This window comes from Notamacropus eugenii, chromosome 2 (assembly GCF_028372415.1).
Source record: "Notamacropus eugenii isolate mMacEug1 chromosome 2, mMacEug1.pri_v2, whole genome shotgun sequence".
NCBI classification, from domain to species: domain Eukaryota; kingdom Metazoa; phylum Chordata; class Mammalia; order Diprotodontia; family Macropodidae; genus Notamacropus; species Notamacropus eugenii.
The window spans coordinates 303,092,942-303,116,233 of NC_092873.1; the positions used below are offsets into that span (position 1 = coordinate 303,092,942).

General features: G+C 39.9%; 1 protein-coding gene across 4 annotated transcripts in view; it reads right to left on the bottom strand.

Annotated features, from left to right (window-relative positions):
- RNF115 (ring finger protein 115) overlaps window positions 1-23,292 on the bottom strand; it is a 52,315-nt gene that overhangs the window by 6,825 nt on the left and 22,198 nt on the right. Inside the window, exons 1-5 of one of the 4 annotated variants that reach the window (XM_072644630.1) lie at window positions 17,946-17,983; window positions 17,753-17,811; window positions 16,250-16,301; window positions 13,572-13,629; window positions 6,219-6,430 (exon numbers count right to left, since the gene is read on the bottom strand). In XM_072644630.1, coding sequence (XP_072500731.1) covers window positions 6,219-6,430; window positions 13,572-13,629; window positions 16,250-16,301; window positions 17,753-17,762 — 332 coding nt within the window. In that variant the 5' untranslated portion in view covers window positions 17,763-17,811; window positions 17,946-17,983. Of the gene's footprint in view, window positions 1-6,218; window positions 6,431-13,571; window positions 16,302-17,752; window positions 17,812-17,945; window positions 17,984-23,292 lie in introns of those variants that run through there. The other 3 variants (XM_072644629.1, XM_072644628.1, XM_072644627.1) reach the window with 3 other exon arrangements.

A 23,292-nucleotide genomic window follows, 5' to 3' on the forward strand; every position in this document is an offset into this window, starting at 1 on the left:
AAATCCAACTGCAGTCATCCTTGAGTATCCTACCTATCACCCATGGTTAACCCTTGTAGCTTCAATTCAATAGTTACTTCCTAGTCAACACTGCTGGACATCTCCCTTGTGAAAGTGCCTGAAGTTTCAGACCAAAGGCCTAGCTGGTTTCACTTTGGCCACAGGGGTAACACAATTACTGCCTGTGTAATCCATTAATAAAGGCTTACAGTCTAACTTTTAAGATTATGAGTTTCTTTGGGTTTCAAAGAACCCCAAATGAAATAATGAAAAGTCTCCTAGATTTTCTTACCAAGTCGGTATAATGTTGCATTTTACAATAGTATGTAATTATTATATTATATTCACTCCATCTTGCTCAATCTAGGATAAGCTAATGATATGAAATCTAATCACCATGCTGACTGAGTCTGTTTTTGAGCACCTTCTCTATGCCCTCATCCACCTTCCCCTCAGGTTGGAGGGTTGGGGGTGAGGTGGGGTGTGGAGCATTCAACTTCTCCCAAAGCCTTTCTTCACAAAGGGGCAGATTTGCAGAGCACCATACTCTCCATCAGCTGCTTTACTTAGTCTCAACTCCACTTAACAAGATGCCTCCAAGGCAGTGCCACCTTGGCACCCTTCCCTTCCCCTCTTCCCAGCTTTCTTTCCGACTGAACTATAAGCTTCGAGAAGGCAGGGACAGTCTTCCTTTTTCTTATTTATATCTCCAGTGCTTAGCACCATACCTGGCACATATTTAGTGCTTAATTATGTTTCCTGAATCAAACAGAAAATGTAATGTCACATGTTCAGTATCTCTATTAAAATTTCTATGATAAGAAGAAAAAATGATATTAAACAAGATTTTCAAGTTCAATTTCCTGGGAGACTAGGGGCCCCTTGAAGGGCAGGAAGCTTCTCATTTTTGTCTCAGTCTCCTCCATTCTTAGAACTGGGACCTGGATGACAATAAATGTTTAATAAATGCTTGTTGATTAATTGAAGCATATGATGAAGCAGAAGTGGGTTCATAGACTGAAAGGGATTGGAATTAGGAAAAGGTTTAATTCAGATGGTTTTCTGCCAAAGAGCATAACTACATTTCACAAGATATGGGCCAAGGCTGAATAGTCTATGCTATCAAGAATACAAAGCTTGCATCATTAACCAGGGTCAGAAAGACAGTAATAATAATAGCTCACATTTCTGAAGCACTAAGAAAAGCAAAACACTCTACGTAAATCATTATACTGGACAATGGGGGAAAGCACTCATTGTTAGTACATATATAAATGAAATGAAAACACTACAGCATTGAAGAAAGCATAAACAATGTTCCTGTAATTATAACTAAATCCAATTACACAATTAGTTTCAAGAGCACAAAATTCTGCTCTTCCACTCCAACATGTCAGAATGGTATAGAGGTACAAGACTAAGTTTTCTAAAGCCATGCCCAGGGGAGTGCAAGTCTGTCCAGACCTAAACCACGCTGGAGAGTCAAGTATAAGTCTGTATATCTGTCATTCAAATTGAAGGCAGGTACATCCCTAGAGAAGTTCATCAGCATAAAGCTGTTTACCATGCAACAGCAATTCATAAATCTATCTACCAAAGCTCTCCTTGTTGCCACAAAAAAGTGGAACAAATTATACAAGGGTGAATACCATTCATGACTATGAATTTGGCTTTCTGAATTCAGCTTCAGCAAACTGATACCATTGTGCACTAAGAAATGCCAGAAAGACGAGTTCAGAGAAACCTAGTGAGACTTACATGAACTGATTCAGACTGAACAGAATCAAGAGAATGATTTGTACAATGACAACAACAGCGTAAAGACAAAACAACTGGAAAACATGAGAACTTTGAGCAACACAATGACCAACCATGATTCCAAAGGAATAGTGATCTATGCTACCCCTCCTAAAAGAGAGTTACTTCTAGACTCAAGAGACAGAATAAGACATACATTCTGAATGTGAACCATGTGGGAATTTGCTTTGCTTAACCAGGCAAATTTATCATAAAGACTTTGTTTTTATTTTAAATTAGAGGAATGGGGTGAGAAGCTAAGAAAATAACTGCTTATTAAATGAAAAAGTAAAAACATTTAATAACCCTTATCCATGCAATGATCAATCAACCATGATTCCATAAGACCAATAATGAAGCATACAACCTACTTCCTTCCAAGAGTAATGGACCCAAGATAAAGAATGAAACACATTTTTGAACATGACCAATGTAGGGATCTCTTTTGCTTGACTATGTATATTTGTTAAAATGAGTTATTTTTTATTTTTTTCCCTAATGAGAAAATGTTTGTTTTTAAAATAATTTTAAAAGATTAGTTAATTTACTAAAGCACAGAGGAGTTATAATCTGCATTCATAGAAGTGGTACCTGCCATACCCACAATGATAAATTTAAAAATCCTTGGAGTATGATTCTATTGGATGAAATATCTACTGAGTTTCCTGTCATTGCAAGCCACTCAAGCAGCACTGTTTACTTGAAAAAGAAAAGGGAGTGTCAATAAGAAACAATGGAGTCTGGTTTTTTGTTGTGGTTTGTTTGGTTTTTTTTTGTGGAGAGAAAACGTAATGAGGTTTTAAAGAAGGACTAGGTTTAGCCTGGGAAGTTTTTCTTTTTTCTTCCTTTTTTTTTAAAATTTAAATTTATTTATTTATTTTTAGTTTTCAGCATTTATTTCCACAAGATTTTGAGTTCCAAATTTTCTCCCCATCTTTCCACTCCCCCACTCCAAGACAGTGTGCATTCTAATTACTCCTTCCCCCAATCTGCCCTCCCTTCTATCACACCCCTCCCCTTCCCTTATCCTCCTGTCCTCTATTTTCTTGTAGGGCAAGATAGATTTCTATACCCTATTACCTGTACATCTTATTTCCCAGTTGCATATAAAAACAATTTTTTTAACATTCATTTTTAAAACTTTGAGTTCCAACTTCTCTCCCTTCATCCCTCCCCACCCATCCCCACTGATAACGCAAGCAATTCAATATACGTTATACATGTGTAGTTACACAAAAGACTTCCATAAAAGTCATGTTGTGAAAGATTAACTATATTTCCCTCCATCCTATCCTGCCCCCCATTTATTCTATTCTCTCAGCCTAGCAAGTTTTTCATGCTGTCACCTACTGGTGTGGCAAAGATTTTAGAAAATAAAAGGCTTTTCAAACTTGAATTCTACCCGTTCATTTGCTCACACAGAAGCATAGATTTAGATATGGCAAGGACTTTAGAAGTCACCAAGTCCAATGCCTTCATTTTAAAGATGAGGAAGCTGAGGTTAAGTGACCCAACATCCTCCAGGTTAACAAGAGGCAGTATTGGTAAATGGAGTCAGGGCCTCCAATTCCAGCCCTGTTCCCAGGACACTAAAGTGACCTAGCTCTCACAAAGATTTTTTCATTACATTTTTCAGTTTTGTTTTGTTTTTTCAGATTTCCCCAAGACAATGAACTAATCAGGCACTTTTTTCCTATTGTTTGGCAGTTAGAAATATCTTCCATGAAATATTTTGATATCAAGTTGTTGTTTTTTTTAAAGTAGAACTTCATCTTCTGCCTTGAGAAATGGAAGTATCCTACTAGTTATTATCAGAAAGGAGCATGTGAATGCCTCTATGACTCTACTTCTCTGAAGAGTTAGTGCCCAATTCCCAGAGTAAACACAATATTCAGACCATCCAGATACGACCATTTGACCATTAAAAATAAAAACATCTTCCTCACTTGTTCTATCCCTTAGATTTGCCCTTTTACAATATAAGAGGAATGGTGAATGTTTAGGGGCAGCTAGGCAGAACAGTGGAGAGTGCTGAGCCTACAGTCAAGAAGACTCAACTTCCTAAGTTCAAATCTGGCCTTAGACACTTATCTACTAGCTGTGTGATTCTGGTCAAGTCACTTAACCCTGTTTGCCTCAGTTTTCTCATCTGTAAAATGAGCTGGAAAGGTATTTTTACTAAGGAAAATCCCAAATGGGGTCATGGAGAGTCACACACAACTAAAACAAATGAACAATAACAAATGTTTAAAAATATAAGTGGGAGGCATCTTCATGTAGTAGGTAGATCTAGGTTCAAATACTGCCTCTGACACTCACTAACAGTGTGGCCCTATGTAATGTTAATTAGAGTTAAAGATCTTCCCCACCCTTTAAAAAGCCTCACCTGAAGCCCATTAAGGGAAGCTTTTTGTTAATTTCAATGAGGGACTGAGTCAGAAGAGTCATGATGCCCTCCAGAACTGGATGTGTGTGTGGATATGTACACACACACACACACACACACTCTCTCTCTCTCTCTCTCTCTCTCTCTCTCTCTCTCTCTCTCTCTCTCTCTCTCTCTCTCTCTCTCTCTCTCTCTGAGGTGAGGTTTTACTTTGGGGCTTTACTCTTTAGAAGAAGGTTCATGTGCCAGATGAGACTTTGGGAAGCCACTAAGAAGCCCCCTACAAAACTCAGATATTGGTACTTCTCTCTGATAACTGTATGTATGTAATGGTCAGACAGTTGGAAGCCCTGTCTATTGGTCTTTACTTCTCTGCTTGTATTTTTCTCCTAAAGAAGACTGTTGATCTCTCAAAAGCTGCTTTCCTTCTAGAAAAGGAGATCTAAAAATCTGTGCAGCAGGCCCTCATGTGTATGTCAAGTGCTTAATGCTCCACTTCAGGCAAACCACAACCTCTCTGACGCACAGTTTTCTTTTCTGGAAAATGGGAATAATAATAGCAACTACCTCACAGGATTGTCCTGAGGATAAAAAATAAATGTAGGTTAAGCACTCTGCAAACCTTAAGATGCCTCATAAAAGTTGGATTTTATTATTAACATAGCAGAATTCTAATGGTCTTAATCTGCAAAAATACGGTCGATCTGAGTCTTCAAACACAACGCCATTCGTTCAACAAATATGTACTGAATTCATGACAACATGCAAGGCTTAGAAGGTGAGATCATAGTTGAATAAAACTTAGTCTCTGTCTTCAAAAAAGTATTATCACATCTACCAAGATACTTTGGTAGAAATGTATTTTGGGGTGATGTTAAAAGTGGAAAAAAGTGACCACAAACCACACTGAAAAGGAAGTTAGCTCCAATGATGGTGAGATGCTGGTGACCAGAAGGGTGATATAACTAGTATATTAAGAAGTGGTGGTGGTATTCAGCTGTTTCAATCATACCTGATTCTTTATTCCCCCATTTAGTGTTTTCTTGGTAAAGATACTGGAGTAGTTTGCCATTTCCTTCTCCAGCTCATTTTACAGATGACGAAATCGAGGCAAACAGTAATGACTTGCCCAGGATCACACAACTAGTAAGTGTCTGAGTCTGGATCTGAACTCAGGTCTTTCTGACTCCAGGCCCAGTGTTCTATTCTAGCTGCCCACAGCTGTTCTAGCTGTTCAAAAAACTATATGATTAAATCATTTTCACTGAAGCATCAAATGCAGTATGTAACAAGTGAAAAATCAAAATTAAAATTATTTTTAGTAGTAAAAACCCAAGGAAAAGAAATTGTTGGTCAATGAGATACAGTAGAAAAAGCCATAGTCTTGGGAAGTCAAAAGGATAGGGGAAAGATAGGGGTTCAAATCCCAGCTCAACCACTTACTACCTACGTAATCTTGGGCAAATCATTTTCAAGCTCTCTGGGGCTCTGTTTGCCCCTCTGTAGAACAAGGAAGGGGAGCTAGATCATGCGTAAACACCTTTCCAGCTCTAAATCTATGATAAAAGGACTTCCTTATATTGCAGGTTTTGATATCACTTAAGTCTCATTTGCCTTTGTTTTGTTTACGCTTTAATAACTAAGGATCAAATGAGATAATATTTGTGAAGTACTTAGCACAGTGCCTAGCACATAAAAAGCATTTATTAAATACTTAACTGTCAGTGGACCCAGATGATTTTTAGGTGAAAGGGCGAAAGAGGATGAGGTATCAATCTCATTACACTAAAGCTAGCACTAACATATACCCATACTGGAGGTCTGTAAGCTCTACTTCTATGCTATGTACAACAGACACTTTCTTCTTAAGGGACATGAATTTTGTGCTACTCTGGAAGCTGTCTCTTATCAAGTAGAGAATCTAACATCAGTTGAGTCCTAGAAAAAAATGGTATGCAGCCTCATTCTGCAATGTTGACCAGAGAACAGCAATAATCAAAACTGTTTTTAAAGTGTTTTTCAGCATGACACTTACCCTTCAATTGCTGGGGACCGGTCAGGTCGAGAACTCCCCCGGGACCGATACCTCCTGGTCATTGGCAGTCTGGGTGGCCTGCTGGGTCCCCAAAGATCTGCATGGGTTTGATGACCTCGTTCATTGTCTCTAATGTCTTGATCCAGTGAACTGCTACTCAGAAATGGTCTAAAGTCTGGGAAAAACATTGTGTGGTCCAAATGGTCCCAGAGCTAGCGAAAGTCAAAGACAGAAAACAAGGAATGGGACAAAAAACAAAACTCAAAACTTGATAATTTTCCAACTTGAGCAGATATACAAAGGACTACAAGTTCTTTCCAATTTCATATAAAAGCAGTGTGTCTTCCAAAACAGATTTCATACACATGTAAACCACTAACTAAAGGTCATTCATTCAAAAGCCAAGACCATGGCTGCACACGTTTCTTTTCTAACATCTAGTTCACATTCACACGCCTCTTAAGCAGGCTCATTCTCAGGATTTAATCGGAGCTAGAGGTGATGACAGACTCTGGCTATGTGTTTGCCTTGCCGCCGACAGTTAAGCCTCCGTCTCCTCTTGTCTCCTGGCTGTGAGTGACAAGGAGGCACCATCTCTGAATTCCACTCTGTTGCAAAAAACCCAAATTTTCTTCTTCCTCCTTTCCCAAATATTACAGCAATCTCCTACAGTAAAGTTGCTGTTTCTTAATATGTGTCTGTATATTAAATTCCTTTAATTGGTGTGACTGGGGTTAAAGAGTTCTAAATGGATTTTCTATAGAACCTAAACATGTCTGGCAAACCATCTAAAATTTAAATGATTTTCAGAATGATTTATCTTTCAATTATGATTAAGTAATGTCCTTCTTCTTTACACACTTACACACACACACACACACACACACACACACACACACAGTCAAAAGTATAACGTGGAGCCAGCCCTGGACTCTTAAGGGCTACACCAGCAGAGAACAGGGCAATACTGACAGATTATGCCCAGCCAGACTAGAGTCAAGAATGAGCCCCAGGTCAGACTGCATTTTTGTTGTCTGAAGACCAACCCAGCTAAGCCTGCTGAAGCACAACATCAGGCTGGCAACAATATGATGGATTTGGGAGCCAAGGCAGTTCTGGAAAGCCATCTAAGGCCAGGAGGACTATAATCTGTGATGGAGGGAATATCCACAGTGATGACAAAAGAGAATTTGTAAAAGAGGGAAGGGAGAGAAGAGAGGGAAGGGGGGGGGGAGAGAGAGAGAGAGAGAGAGACAGATAGAGACAGAGAGAGACAGAGACAGAGACAGAGACAGAGTGCTCATTTTTACTATATGAAATATCCTCTCTTTACCTCTCATGAACATACACCAAATCCTACTCCCTTCAGGCCCTGATCTCTAAAACCTATCTGCTTCAGTCTCCAATTTCCTCCCTCTAGAAAGTATCCCTTAGCTCAAGGATTCTTAACTTCTGTCAAGGACTAGTCTGATGAAGCCTATAAGACCCTTTCTCAGAATAATGTCTTTAAAAAATTGAAGAAAATATTTAATTTCAGTAAAAGAGTTAGTGAAAATAAAGATGTCTCTTTTTTCCCATCCATCTAAGTTCACAGGTCCCCTGAAATATACATACCCATGAATTCTTTAGGGGCTGGGGACCCAGGTTAAAAACCTCTGCTGTACTTGTAAAGCTGTTGTGATTGTTTAGTCATATCCAACTCTTCTGACCCATGGACCACAATATACAAATACTGTCTTGGTTAAGATATTGGAGGTTTGTTATTTCCTTCTCCAACGGATTAGGCAAACAGAAGTTAAATGACTTGCCCAGGGACACAGTGTCTGAGACCAGAATTGAATTCAGATCTTCCTGACTCCAGGCCCAGCGCTCTATCCACTGAACCATCTAGCTATTTCAAAGTACTTCAGGCAAAGAGCAGATAGCACCCCTTACCCAGTCTGAGACCCTTCTCCAGTCATTTGGAAGACTAACAGTTTCAAGTTCAGGAAAGTTGGACCAGTTTTGATAACTCACTCCTTCTGCTCTGAAAAAGTAGTCTAGAACTTTGAGTCTCATTGTCTGGGGTCATCAGTGAACCCAATTCAACTACACTCATCCTCAAGGAGAAGCAGTATCCCTCGAGCAGCCTCTTCCATGGTGTCTGATCTCACTCCAAACTCAATTCAACTGTAAGAAGAAATTCCTTCCCTCCAGTTTCACAACTGTAGGTCATAGCACAACACAAAGTGACACTTACTGTATTTAGTTTTAAAAATACAGAAAAAAAATTATAGTTTACATCGGAAATCCCCCCAGTTAGAAAATGTCACAGAATTTTCCCTGAGAAATATCATGACTTGAATAGAAAACTCTAACATCCTCCATCTCCTACTTAAAGTACCAAAATGTTCTTTTCAAGCTTAACCAAGTACGCTTCTATTAAGAGTTTGATTTGGATACAATTTCTTTGGTTGTCCCTCCCTCCTTCTCACCAAATGCCATGTTATCTTAGGACTTTGCACTTGGCATTAATTGGTTAATTTCTGTCAATGACTTCAATGAAGGCACAGACTACAAATAAGCCTAACACATTTATAGATGACACAAAGCTACAAATTACTTAATGAAGCTGGATTCGATAGGGGACCTCAAATGTTTTTATATGCTAGTTGGATGAAACTGAATAGGAATAAATGTCAAGTCTTACAATGTGGCTTCAAAAAAGTCAACTGAACAAGTATGTAAGCTGAGAAACGTAGGGCTAGAGAGCAGTTGATATGAAAAAATATCTAGGAGTCCTAGAGGATTCCAAAGAGCTAAACCTAGATCAGGTTGTGTTAAGGGCAGCATGGTGTCCAGGACAAGGGAAAGAAAGTGCAATGCACTCTACTCTAACCTCACCAGATCACATCTGGCATAACACAGGTTGCTGCCGCATGGATGGAGAGCTCATTCTGAGGGGAAGGATCAGGACGGTGGTTCACCTAGGACTCAGGTCCCAGGAGGACTAGGTGAAGGACCTGGAGAAGACTAAGGGAAAGGAAAGCATTCTTAAAATATTTGAAAACAACTGGGTGGGAAGAGGGATTAGCTTTGTTCTTCAAGAAAAAACTTTCTACCAGTTCTAAGCAGAGGGTGTGGATTCACCTCACACCACTGGGTGACCCTGTGAAAAACTCCTCTCTTTAGGCCTCAATGTCTTCACCACTGGAAAACTTCCAGCTGGGGAGGCATGGCCAGGAACTGAAGTTGTTTTAGACAGCAAGTAGGTGAAATGACCTTTTAAGTCTCTTTTCTTGAAGCTTCTATGACTTGGATTATTTCCCTGAAGGGTCCAATATGTGTACCCTGCCAAACTCAGAGGCCCTACTAGACCAGCTGTGGTTAGCAGTCCTCTGGCATACTCCCCAACCTCTCCTCTCTCCTGACCTGGAGAGGCTAGGTAAGAGGAAAAACACCTGAGAACCAACTATACCAAGATCTGCCCAAAGCTCTCTAAAACACAAAGGGTACCTTTCCCTCCTATGATTATCCCAGAAGTCATCTATCCTATCAGGAGAGTAGCGGCCACCTTACCTTGGTTCTGAAACAAGATGCTGATATGATCTAAGAGTCTGGGTTGACAGTTCTCACTGGCATGCATAAACAGTCAGCCACTTTCAGGAGACTGACAAAACCCACATAGGCTTAATTCCTTGAGATTCTCTTTAATCAGTCATCCCAAATGAGACATAAAACAAAAATCTTAGGACAGTCTCCTCTAGTCTCTCAAACCCCCACAAAGTGATGGTACTTCTGAACTACCCTCACTCACATACTTCTAAAACAATGCCTTTCATCTAAAAGGGATTTTCCCCTTCTCTTAAAAATCCAAAGCCGGCTGGTGTTAACAATACTCTGTTCATTATGTGAAGGGGTGAGTTACTAGTCTGTAGTCTGCTACTTTACATGGACAATAATCACTTCATAACAATCTCCTCTTCTTGGGGGAAGTGGGGAACCACTGCAAGATTAGACCAAAGGGCATCCTTGAGGCTTATCCTACACCCCTCTTTCCCTCAATCTGGGGTCCATAAACTACGCTTTAAAAAAAAATATTTTGGCAAATGTATTTCATTATAATTGGTTTCCTTTATAAGCCTACATATTTTAATTTATGTATTTAACGACATTCTGAGAAGTTCATAGGCTTCACTGGACTGCTAAAGGTGTCCATGTCACAAATAAAGGTTAAGAATCCCTGTCCTATACTAAGAGTTTAAAATCAATTGCCATCTGGAAGATGGAAAAGAAATATAAATTTTAGGTCTTTATACAATCTTTTTTCCAAGCAAGACTAGAAATTTCTCTTGAAATACTTAATCTCCTTCTCCAAATTCTACCCATCCTTCAAGACCCAGTTAAAGACTTCTTCCAGGAAATCTTCCCTGAAGACAAAGCCCATGCTGCCACTTCCCTACCCTAATTTCTATCTCACTGCCTACTATACAATTAGCATATAAATTCTCTAAATGTAGTCTATGTTCCCCACACCACTCCTACCCCCCAACCACTACCACCAAAGTACACTTATAAATTCCTCATCAACAGTGACTATCCTCTGTATCACCTGGAAGCACAGTGCAAAGCACAGAGTAGGCACCTTAATTGCTGGGAGTAAGGGGAGAGAGAAATCCCTTTTATGGTTTTATTTGAATAATTTTTTTTTAAGAAATGATGGCAAAGAAATCACAGGACCCCCAATGAAGGGCAAAATTAAGGGGGAAAGAACATAACTGAAAAGGATAATCAGATGTCCTGGTTCAACTTTATCAGTGCCTTAAGATCATAAGACTATACACTACAGACCATGAGGAATGGCGTAATTATATCCCCACTAGAGAGGAAGCGCATGCCCCAGTCTTGAATCTAGCATTACTATAGTTAGGAAACTGACTCAGAGATATAATCTCCTTACTCAGTGTCTCTCCTGTTTTATGTGAATCATACCTGCTCACCTGACAGACTGATCTGTTCCTATTTATCCCAAGAGAAGAGTCAGATCTTAAGGGATAGGAGAAAAACAGATGAAATTTCTTCTGCCTCCTGTGTAACCAGCATGTATAACCTGTAGTGTCAAAAGCAACTGAAGGAGACAAGAATTCAAGGAGGCTTCTAGGGCTAACAACTAACTGTGGGGTAGCATGGAGGTGGAGGGTGAAGAATCACCAAATTCATTAATTCAGCCTTTTCTCTCCCTAGGTAACAACAAAAGAGAATAAAAAGGGAACTTACAAAGGATAGGATCCTTCTAGATATTTGAACCAAGGGAATTCAATCAGTCAGTCAATAAGCATTTGTTAAGCTCCTACTTGATGCCAAGCACATCTGAAAGATGTTATTCACGGGGTATTCAATGACATTCAGACTGGCTACCTGGAAGGTAATTTGAGATCACAAGACAAAGAGTGGTGAAGTGCTAGGCTGCGAAGTCAACAAGACCCGAGTTCAAATCCTGCCTAAGACATCAGCTGTGACCCTGAACAGGTCAGTTGACCTGTTTCAACTTTAACTGCCTCGCCTTTAAATAGGGATAAATGACAGTATCTGCTTCACCAGGCTGCTGTAAGGATCAAATGAGATAATACATGTAATGTTTTGCAAACCTTAAAGTGTTATATAAAAGTCAACAAGGCCTTCTTAGAATAAGAAGGCACTCAAACAAGGTAGAGTTTTTGGACTTTTTTATTTACTTATATTCATAAATTTGAAGTCAAGATTTCTTAGTAAGCAGAAGACAGGATCAAGCTGAGTTTTTTAATGTTACTATTCTGCTTGCTCACCACTTGGAGACTAAGATACCCACTGAGGTTACTTTACAAAAGTGCACTCAAACCATTGCACTGGCTGGTGTTGATGGAAACACTGAACCTCAGAGCTGGAAGAGACTCCAAAGGTACTCTACCACTCATTGGAAGAATGAAGTCCCTCCACAACATCTCCCAAAAAGTGATCATTCATTCAGCCTCTTCTTGGGAACCTCCAGTGACAGAGAAGTCACTATTTCATTAGGCAACTCCTTCTGTTTCTTGAAAAAATTAGAAAATTTTTATGTTTAACCAAAATCTGATTCCATATAATTTCCATCCTGCTGTTTTACTTCTAGCCTTTGGGGGCTAAGCAGAACAAAACCTCTTTAACAGGATAACCCCGCAAATACTTAAAAACTATCATTGTGTCTCTGCCAGCACCTGCCCTGAGGAATTCTCTTTTTTAGGCTAACGACATCCATTTCCTTCAGTAGATCCTCTTATTGTTTCAAGTCCCCTCAATTCTCCTTTGGATGTTTCATATAATCCTTCTTAAAATATGGGACTCAAAAATGAACTTTCTGGACACTAAGGAGTCATAATGTGGAACAATACCACAGAGGAATTCTTTATCTTAAATTAAGCTTTCACCTTTCCTACTTCTAGCCTGTGAGTTCCTTATGGTAGTCACAACTTTATCAGCTACAAAGGACCAGCAGATACAGGAGAGATTAGACACAGTGAAACAGAAAGAAACCAGAACCTTTTCCCAGGCTAGGATAGCCTGTGAGGTGGTAGCTAAATGGTTAAAAAAGCAAAAAGCAAAAGAAAAAACCTAGAGATTTCAAGGCAATGGAGAAAGATACAAGAATTACTACACATTTAAATACTAAATGATATACAAACATATAGAGTGATCTCTTATTTTCAAGTTACAATCAAGTTCCTTTTTTGTAATAGGGATGCATAAACACATGAAAAACCTTTTGGAGACTTGAACGCCAAAATGCCCCATGCTTATCTCCCTTCCAAATCTCAATTCTGCCAATTGATGTACGATCCAGGGGCTAAAACCTAGCACCCCTACACAAAACAAGCAGTCTACTTCCTGATGACTGGTACCAAAATGTGTTATTGGAAATACCAGCTTATCTTGGGCTGCACTAATTGCTATGGCTTGAACACAGTTCAAAAGTTCATTATCCTCAAACCACCATGGGGCATCCCAAAAGTCTTATTGGAGCTTTAAGTTAGTCAAGTTAAAACTACATTAAATATTTGAGACCCCTTGTAAAATACAGAAAAAGCAGAAGACAGTAAGAAAATCAACATTCGAGCCCTCACAGGTCTCTGACATGTGTGTAAAGGCTAAGGTATTTTCTTTGAAATAAGAGTTCTTACTGGAATCCAAACAACCAAAGCTGCAGCCACCAAAAGCAAGCCTGGGCTCTCAAATAAGCCACATCCTGTCTCTATTTTTCACAAACACACTGCTGTTTGCTCTCCTATGAACTGAATTTCGGCTCCAGTTTTGATCCAGACAAGCTGCTCAAAGAACCCCTCCCATCAAAGCAAAACTTACCTCTGCAAACTGCGTGGATGTGCTGTCGTCTAGGCCGCTGCCACCACTATCTAAAAAACTAAGGTGAAACAAGAGTGAGTAGTGATCCCATTCCCAGAAATAAGTTCCTCTCCTAGAAGCTAAATATAGACGGGGACACATGAGAGTGAAAGCCTGATAAAGAAAAAAAATCACCACATGGCAACTGCAAAATTACAAGGAGTTGGAATGTGGGTTATTCTGTCAAAGAAAACAAATCAAACCAATTAATGTCAGTACAACAAACAGAAAAATCAAAGTGAAGCCAAAAGATGAATGGGAGGAGGGGGAGGAAGGAGGGAACAGGGACAGATCCATTGCCAAGCAATGCAATTCCCTTTCCTTAACACAAAAGAAAAAAGAAAACATTCCCCTTGTCACATTCACAACAATGTGTCATTTAAAAAAAAAAAAAGTCTTGCTTCCTAGCCAGAAAAACAAGATCTGAGGCAGCAAGGAGCAAGATTTTGGCTGGGGCTAACACCAATCAGAGTGCTCAGCTGAGTGACACAGGAGCATCCTATGCCCAGGGTGTCTGGATTAGAAGAAAGGAAGCACTGTGCACTGCACAGGAAGCTGCCCAATACCTTTCTCCTTTCCTGGCAGGAAATCACTGGCTGGAAATAGGAGGTCCTTGAGATGACTTCTACTTCATGACACACATCCCTCCGGTAGTCACAAAACAACCTGATAAAGTGTACTTCCCATCCTGCAAAATCCATCTGACCAAACCACCCAAGCTGAAGTTTCACTTTGGAGCGTTGCTGCACCAGGTTCCATTATCTCCCCAGCTCAGTGATGGGTGGTCAGACTGCACATAAAACTGATAGGCAAGAGCTGAAGCTTCTTCTGATGCCATAACAATAATTTCTTATTCTCTGAATCAGAAGCCAACTTCATCAACATGGAATTTATTTCTCCTTAAAACATGCTATGTACTTTTGTCCACAATGGTCACCCACTCCTTACTATTAACATTCCCCCACAAACCACCTCCTATGGGGACTTCATTTTACATTATATTCCCTCAAAGGGGATAGAGAAAAATCAGAGGCCCTTATTCTTACCTAATTCTCATCATAGAATCTCAGTCCCTTCAAGAAGTCATGATCTGATTTTCCTGACCCCTAAACTACTGCAAAGAGGTAGGCTTATATCACATACTTTAAACAGACCTTCCTTTGAAGAGAAATAATGGTAATGACCTAAGCTCTCACCAGTACTGAGAAAGGAACTTCTTGTTTTACTACCTAGAAATCTAGCCTTCCAAATTCCCATCAAAGATTACACTAGGCCCCTTACTGGGGAGAATAAGGTTCAACATGCCAACTTTCCCTATATACAAGGCAAATTTGAGTCAATGAAGCAGCAGACTGGAAATATAAGATTGTTACATGTTTTAACACCCAAATACAGACTATGATGATACCTATGAAAAGCTACTTGACCACAGGAAAATGTCTCTCAAAAGTTAAACTACCTTACTTCAAGTGCCGCACAAGCCCAATATGCCTGCACTTGCCTGGTACAAATGACTGCGTGAATTTTCATGCTTCCTTGAAAGTTATATCGAGAGTCTCCCAAAAAATCTTAGTGAAACTTCATCTTTAAAACTGTAGTTGTTTGTTAAAACATGAGACCCATTTTTAACAATTATAAAAAATATATTTATTTACAAGGATTCACATAATACAATTACCTATAGCAAGAAGTCAGCAAACTATGCCAAGGAGCTAAGGAGGTTAGGGAGCCAAAAATGGTTTTTACATTTTTAAATAAAGTTCACAGTATTTTAAAACATAAAAACCATCCTTGGGGCAGGACCATACAAAAAAACAGGCAGAGGACCTCCAGCAAGAGTTTGCTCACCCTTGATCTGTAGCAAGTACATAAGGTTTTTTCAAATTAATGTGTACAAGCTAGGGTGTTTTAATGACAGGTCAGAAAAAGAAAACCTCCTTGCTGTTACCTAGTCAAACATTTACAAACTAGCAAGGTTTGTAACCTTTAATCCATTCTTCCGCCAACCCAGGGGAAGGATATCATTTAACAGACTGATGTCTTTGTGAGGTCCCCATACCTCACATTTTGGCAGTGCTTTGGCACAGCAGTGTGTATACAGCTTTACATTCCATTTACAAACTGGAAAGCAGAAGAATTGTAAAGTTAAGAGAAGAGAGAGCTATGAAATCATAGTTCCCTGGACATACAACTCTTCCTTTTATTTGTACTGTCAAGCTAAATTTGCCCCCTTTAGTTAGGGTGGATGCTTACCAATGAAGGTCTAAAAAAATTAAATGTTAAAAAAAACTTTTAAAAATTAAGCCCATTTCACCAATAATCTTATGAGCTGATATGGCCTTAATGCATGCAAAGACACAAGTATCTGCATCAGCACTGGGTACATATGGAATACAAACAGAAAGTCAGCCCAAGTTAACATGCCGCCCACACGCTTTTCTGATGTCATGCTAGAATGCAGGTTTAGCTTTTGCTAAAGTTTCTTCCTCAGAATTCTTGTTATAGTAACAGTGAAACTGTAGGCCTATCCTAAATTGAACCCATGCATCAAGTGGACAAAGGACAGAGGTCAGAACTTTCAATTTATTTATGCACACAATCTCCACTCATTAGTGAAAACAAACTAACACTATACATACTGTAAGGTGGTCATTTTCCCCGGGGTTTGGAGGGAGCTTTCAACTTTAGATTCTGCCAATAGCAACAGTAAGGGAGTTAACAACTTTCATTAACTGTGAGAAATACTGTATTACAATAGCCCTGTGAGCTGGCCTCCAAGCCAGGAAGCTCTGAGTTCCAGTCCTGACTCAGACACATCCTGGCAGCATCATTCTGAACAAACCTCAACCTTTCTCGGTGCTCAAGATGACTCTCTCCTAACTACAAGCTGCAGAGAAGGTAGAAACCTGCACCTTGGGATGCAGTGACCTCACTAGGAGCTACCAACAGGATGAAATCAGTGTTTCAGTCCTTCATTAACCATTAAGATTACAAATAAAGGGTCTTCAGAACTCAAAGGGGACACTATCTTATTTACCTAGTTGGAGAGGAATAATCACTAATTCAACTATTTCATCAGTGACTAACTACTCTATCCTAAAAAAAGCCAATTTCTAATTATCCTGAGGATAGAAACATGATAATGATGTTATTTCTCCGGGGTTGAAATAGTTCCATTAATATAAAAAAAGAAAGTGCATGTTCCTAAGATATTAAGCCCTAAAAGATTGGCGTTCTTCCCCTTCTACAATTTCTACTTAGTCCACCACATAAAGACAGAAATAAATGTCTTCTCAGATTTAATGACAGCCAATCCTTCCAGGGACTAGAAATGGGAATCTGTTTCCCTAAACAAGCTGGCATTAATTTGATCCCCTTATAGATAAAGCACATTTCTCTAAAGTACCAGCCAAAGGGAGGAAAACATGACTTCTCCACAGCAGAGGGAACTCTGTTCTTCATAAATAAAGCAGCTATGAATATGTAAAGCTAGCTATCCTTGCCAGAAATTACTTTCCCATGATATAGCATAGTGACTTGGCTCTCAGACAAAAGGATAGATATCATAAATCCAAAAGGCATCTAGAATCATAGGAACAAAATGATAATCAACTCAACTCTAACTTGTGTGGAAATAAGGATTTCCCAGAAAATGTCATTCCCAGGATCAGTGGACTAGGGGCAAGGTAAAGGAATAAATATTTATATAGTAAAAACTATATGTCAGGCACTGTGATAAGTACTTTACAAATATTAGCTTATCAGATTCTCCAAACAACCCTACCCAAAATAGATGCTGTTATCATCCCCATTTCATAGTTGAGGAAACTAAGGCAAACAAAAGTCAAGTGACTTGCCCAAGGTCACACAGCTAACAAGTGTCTCAGGTTAGATTTGAACTCAGATCTTCTTGACTCCAGGCCAAATGCTCTATGCAGTGAGCTACTTAACTGCCTCAAAACAATTACTGACTCTTTCATCATTTCTCCCCTTCTCCCTCCTCCCTCACCATCTCTTTCACATATACCCAAGTCTTTAGTTAGAAGACTGAGAGAACCAAATTTACTCCAATTCATTCAATCAGTGTTGAGCAAAATAATTGGCAACATGATGTCTGATTTATTCATGAACTTGGACAATACCTGGAATCATCAGTCACTTCTTCAATAAAGCCTGATTCACATCTGGGGCAAATATACTCCTATAAAAGAAAGGAAACACAAGTCATTAAAGAGCTGAGCATGCAGTTTCAGGCCAGCAAACAACACAAAAGCTGATGCAGTGAAACACTGTAAGTGCCCATCTATTTGTACGACCATTTTAGCAAATACTGACATGTTTGGAAGATTCATACACTGGTTTCACAGGTGCCTAAGTGGATTCAGGCTGGAATGAGAAGAAATAGATGTGAACAATGACAAAAATATTAATCCCCTATTTTTTAACTGCCTCACCAATTGAAAAATGTTTGCATTATATCTGGGTAAATTTTAATTCCCTAGCTTCCTGTTCAAATCTAGTTCTCAATGAAAAATCTCTACTAGATAGATGAACATAGAAACAACACAGGACAGGACAGAAACAGATGTACTACAGATCATCATGTTAGAAAAGGACATTAACAACTGTGTTACTAAATTGGTAGAAGGTAGAGCTTTCCTATATTTCTGGTCTGTTTTCTTTTCTGATTCCTAAGTGCCTCAAAATAATATTAAGGAGTCTCATGTGGTACCAAAAAAGTCCTACCTGGGAAGTATCAGAATATCATAGATTTAGAGTTAGAACTGATCTTAGATGTAGAGCACAGCCTCAATGAACAAGTGAGAAAACTGAGGTCCAGAGAGGTAAACTAATTTAAACCAAAGTTACAAAAGTAATAAAGAGCTAAGGCTCAAAACCCAACCAATGAATGTACAGATCTTTCCACTATATCATACCCGTCTCTCTAAACTGCACTTTGGAAATGACAAAAATAGTCCTTTGGAGATTTCCTAGTCGTTAATTTTAAGGCTTATGACTTGCTAACTAGCTACTGAATCAAATATTCAACATTCCAGACTAATAGAGATAATCAATTCAGATTACTCAATAAGATTGGAGGGTTGGAAGGTGGAGCATTCAACTCCACCCAAAGCCTTCTTTTGTAGACAGAGAGCAAACCTGGGCTTGGCAAGAGCACTGTACTACTATACTCTGCATTGGCTGCTCTCTACCAAAAAGATGCACCCTGGCCCTAGGTGTCCTTCCCCTCCCTCCCATTCCACTTTTCTTTTGCAGGTGGTCTTCCTCCATTAGAATGTGAGCTACCAGATGGTAGGGACTCTCTTTGTATCCCCAGGGCTAAGCACAGTGGTGGCACATAGTAGGTGCCTAATAAATGTTTACTGAATTGAATTAAATCATTCAAGTAATTAGGGGCTTTAAAAAAGGACTCAAATTCTGACCAGCATTAATAACACCTGTGACAAGTTGCTTCTCCCACACAGCCACAAGTATCCTTCTCTACAAAGGGAGAGCACTGAACTAGGCCATCTCTAAGGTCCCCTTCAAGCTCCACATCTAGGATAATCATAAAGATTAATAGACATTACACAGAATACCTCCTACCTATGCCCTTAAAATCCTTATATTCTTCGTACCTTTTATAATCCAGCTACGTATCACAAAACTGGGCCTGAAGTCAGGAAAAATCTTCATGAGTTCAAATCTGGCCTCAGACACTTAATAGCTATGTGACCCTGGGGAAATCACTTAACTCTGTTTGCCTCAATTTCCTTATCTATAAAATGAACTGGAGAAGGAAATGGCAAACTGATGGGGTGAAATGACCTGGACCCCTAAAGGAAAAAGACCAAGTCCCTGAAAGCAACACAGATCATCTAATTAGCCTACTTGACTTTCCTTTCACTGGCCCACCCCAGACTACTCCTTAATCCCACCCAGATCCTTTCCCCAGCCCTTTTGTATATAACTATTAGCACCATTTACATTAATTTGCAGGTTACCTAAGAACTTTGCCCACTTTATTGGTGTTTAAATAAACTTTGCCACTTGACTGAGTCAAGAAGAGTCAGAAACAAGGGAACAAGAAAGTGGGCAGGGATGGGGGGAGGAGGGAACTCAAGTCCTGTGATTTCCTTACTATAGAATACTCTCCTAATACCAATAGACACCTGCTCTGAACCTTATAGCTTTAGACAGCTACCTGGGGAACTCAAGAGATGAAGTAAGTGTTCGTCCTTCACTGCCAAAGAAAACCATGTCATCAGAGAAATAGTGACATGACTTGCACTTGACTTTGTTTTGAGTGAGGGAGGGCTGTGCAGGTCATCAGCCTCACTTCTCCAGAGCCATCTGAATCCAGTGATCAGATATTCATCAGGAGGACTGGAGATGACCCAGGATGATGCAACTGGGGTTAAGTGACTTGCCCAAGGTCACACAGCTAGTGAGTGTCAAGTGTCTGAGGTTCTGAGGTGAGATTTGAACTCAGGTCCTCCTGATTCCTGCACTGGTGCTCTATCCACTGCACCACCTAACTGGCCCCAAGAGATGAAGTGCTTTTGCCCAGGGTCATACATGGCCAGTACATGTTGGGGTAGCTTTGAAATCTTCCAGACTTCAAAGATAGCTTTTATGCTGTCACATAGGGGGAAGAGACATAATCTCTTTTTTCAATGAGAGAAAAACAAAGATAAAAAACTGATCCTGAATTAAGTGTTATAAATGCTAGAGACAACTAACTGGCTCCTGAGTCACTAGCCTTCTGGTCAGTCCCATCCTAACTTGGACAAAGCACTTCGACAAGTCTCAGACCCCATAAGCTGTGGCTCTCCTTGCTATTTTGTAACTCTAAATTTCCTACAACCGAGTAGATATTTCTGGATACAATGATCTTTATTGAACAAAGGTAAAGGAAAATGTAGAATACTTTTCAAGTCTCCAGTGAACCAATGAAATTCTGATGAGTTCCCAAACAGAGCATTTTCTCAAAATGGATTTTTTTGTTGCACCTATAAAGTGAAGACAACTGAGACCAAAAACACAGCCTTCATCTGGAACTGACCTCTCTTATAGGCCACACCATAGAAATTATGGAGCCTCCATGGAATTGGTAGTCGGTTCACACAGCAATTATCAGAATCAAAAGGGCAAAACTACCCTCACACACTGTAGAGATCAGGCCTGAGAGCAGAGTGTAGAACCCCAGCCCCTAAAACCTCAAATATCATTTTAACAAGACGAAAAACCCAAAATGCATCCAACTGCTGTTCCTATGTTGTCTTTAAGATCCCAAAGTCATCTCAGTAGTTCCTGCCACATCCCCTGCTGATTTCAGGCACCCCTGACAACGATAAACTCTCCTCCATTTCAACTGCTCTCAGGGTTCTTCATCCACTCTCATCACTTCAGAAGGATGAATTATTATGTGAGCTCTTGAAACATATTAAAAGACAAGAAGCTGTCCACACTGTCAAAAACCCTGGGCATCTTAAAGCAAAAAAGGAAATTATTAGTAATGATGCCATACCTTTGGATATAATTTCACTGCAAAAAGGCTTAAAATTCACTAGGCCTCAAAATATATTGTAAGGACCTCAATAAGATGGAAGAAGCAACAAACTGTTTTGTTATTCTTGTTACTGCAGGAAATTCACTCCCCTAAGATCCTATTCCAATGCTTCATTGTGGCTAAGAATAGAGGTGACCCTGACACTGGAACACAAGCTCCAGCAGATTCTATTAGATAGAAAGGATTGGAATAGAGGTGGTGGTGACTGACACTCCTCAGAGGATCAGTCTGCTTCAGTTCAGAAAAGCTCCTCATTCAAAAACTGGTAAATTGAGCAACTTGCTGATGGGGTCTGGACCCCTAAAAGGAAAAGACCATGTCTTTAAAAGCAATCCAGTCCCTGAATTCACCCATACATTTCAGCAGCCCAGATCACTGGTGCCTCAGCCCACCTAGATCACTCAAACAGCTTACTTAACCGTCCTTTCACTGTCCCTTCTGGTGGCCACCTCAAAACTACTTAGCACTCCTTAATCCCAACCAGATCCTTTCACTATCCTTTTGATATTTAAGCATCAGTCTCACCCCCATTAAATTGTAGATTCCCTAAGAATCTCACTGGCTACTATTTGGCATTACAATAAACCTTGTCATTTGACTGGAAGAAGGTCTGAGTGCCTTAATTCATTCCAGGAAGATGTCCAGGACCCTGACATTTCAGGGTTCCCAGCAACTCCAAACCCTATCATTGCCACAATTCATCAAGACAATCCACTGAGAAAAAGAGAGGTTATAATAAGCATTTGTGAAGAGCCTCATACAGAAATTCACAGATCCTCCAAGTAAAATGATCCGAAGGTCATTTAAAAATGAAACTTTGTCCTTGGTTTTAGCATCACTGTCACATTCAAAAGGAAAGTTCTGAGTTTCAAGTACAAGATCATCCCAATTACTCCAAAAAAAAAAAAATTACAAATAAAATATAGTTGCTCCTTGGAAATAACATTTGGATTAGTTATTACTGTTATCAAGTTGAACCTTTTTCCGGAATCCCTTAATGCATCTAACAGGTCAGTCAGTGAATAAAAATTAAGCTTCTATTATGTGACAGGCACTATGGGAAGCACTAAGAGTGACGAGGTTTAGAGGTGCTGGGGACCCCGAAATGCCGACACGCCGTGTCCTGCTCAAATGAATTCGACTCAAATCTTCTTAAAGACAAAGAAATACAAAGTTTATTAAAGATTCGCCAAATTGGGATGACTCTTAGGGAGCCTAAGTATTTGTAATGCTTGTATTCACAAGCGGAGCAGATAGAATCTCAGCTAGACAGAGTCTGAGCTGGATTGAATCTGAGCACCTTCATGGAACTTAAAACACAGAAAAGACTATAGGAGTGATCTGGGGGTGGTCTGGTAGTCTAGGGTGATGGGAGGCGGGGTTTAGGGAGGGTCTTGAGGAGAAGTGCAAGCAGGGAATGACTGGTCAAGGGCTGGAAACAGCTGGAGGCAATCAGGAGACATCGGACAATGGAGGGCTTGGGTGGAAGCAGGTGGGGCAATCCAGAGATCTTGATAGGGGCGGTATGGGAATGAATACAGATATTGATGGGAGTGGTCAGCAGCTGGGGGGGTGCGGGGGGGGGGGGGGGGGGGATGCAACAGAGACCTGAGTACCATGATAATGAAAAGCCCAAGGGCTTCCTGAGACCGCCCCGAACTAATGGGAAGATTAGATTTGAGTAAGAAAAGCTAGATTAAGTGCGAAGATTCAAGGGAAGCTCAAGGAGGCTCCCAGAGTCTGAACCCCATCAAGAGTACAAATCAAAGTAAAACACAAGACTTGCTCTCAAGGATCTCACAGCCTAATGAAGGAAACAAGATATGAACAACAAACAAGCTCTATATAAGCTGGAAATAACCAACTGAGGGAAGGCGCTAGAAATAAGGGGAACTGGAAAAGGTCTAATATAGAAGGTGGAATATGAGCTAGAACTTGAAGGGAAAAAGACAAATAAAAAGGAGAGCATTCCACACATGCAGGACAGTCAAGGTGAGGGGGTACAGACTCTGGGAACCTCCAGAAATCTCCCCACTTAATCTGACTTTTCATATGCAAATCTGCTATCCTTAACCTTGCCTGGCCCTCCACAGTCTGATGTCTTCTGAT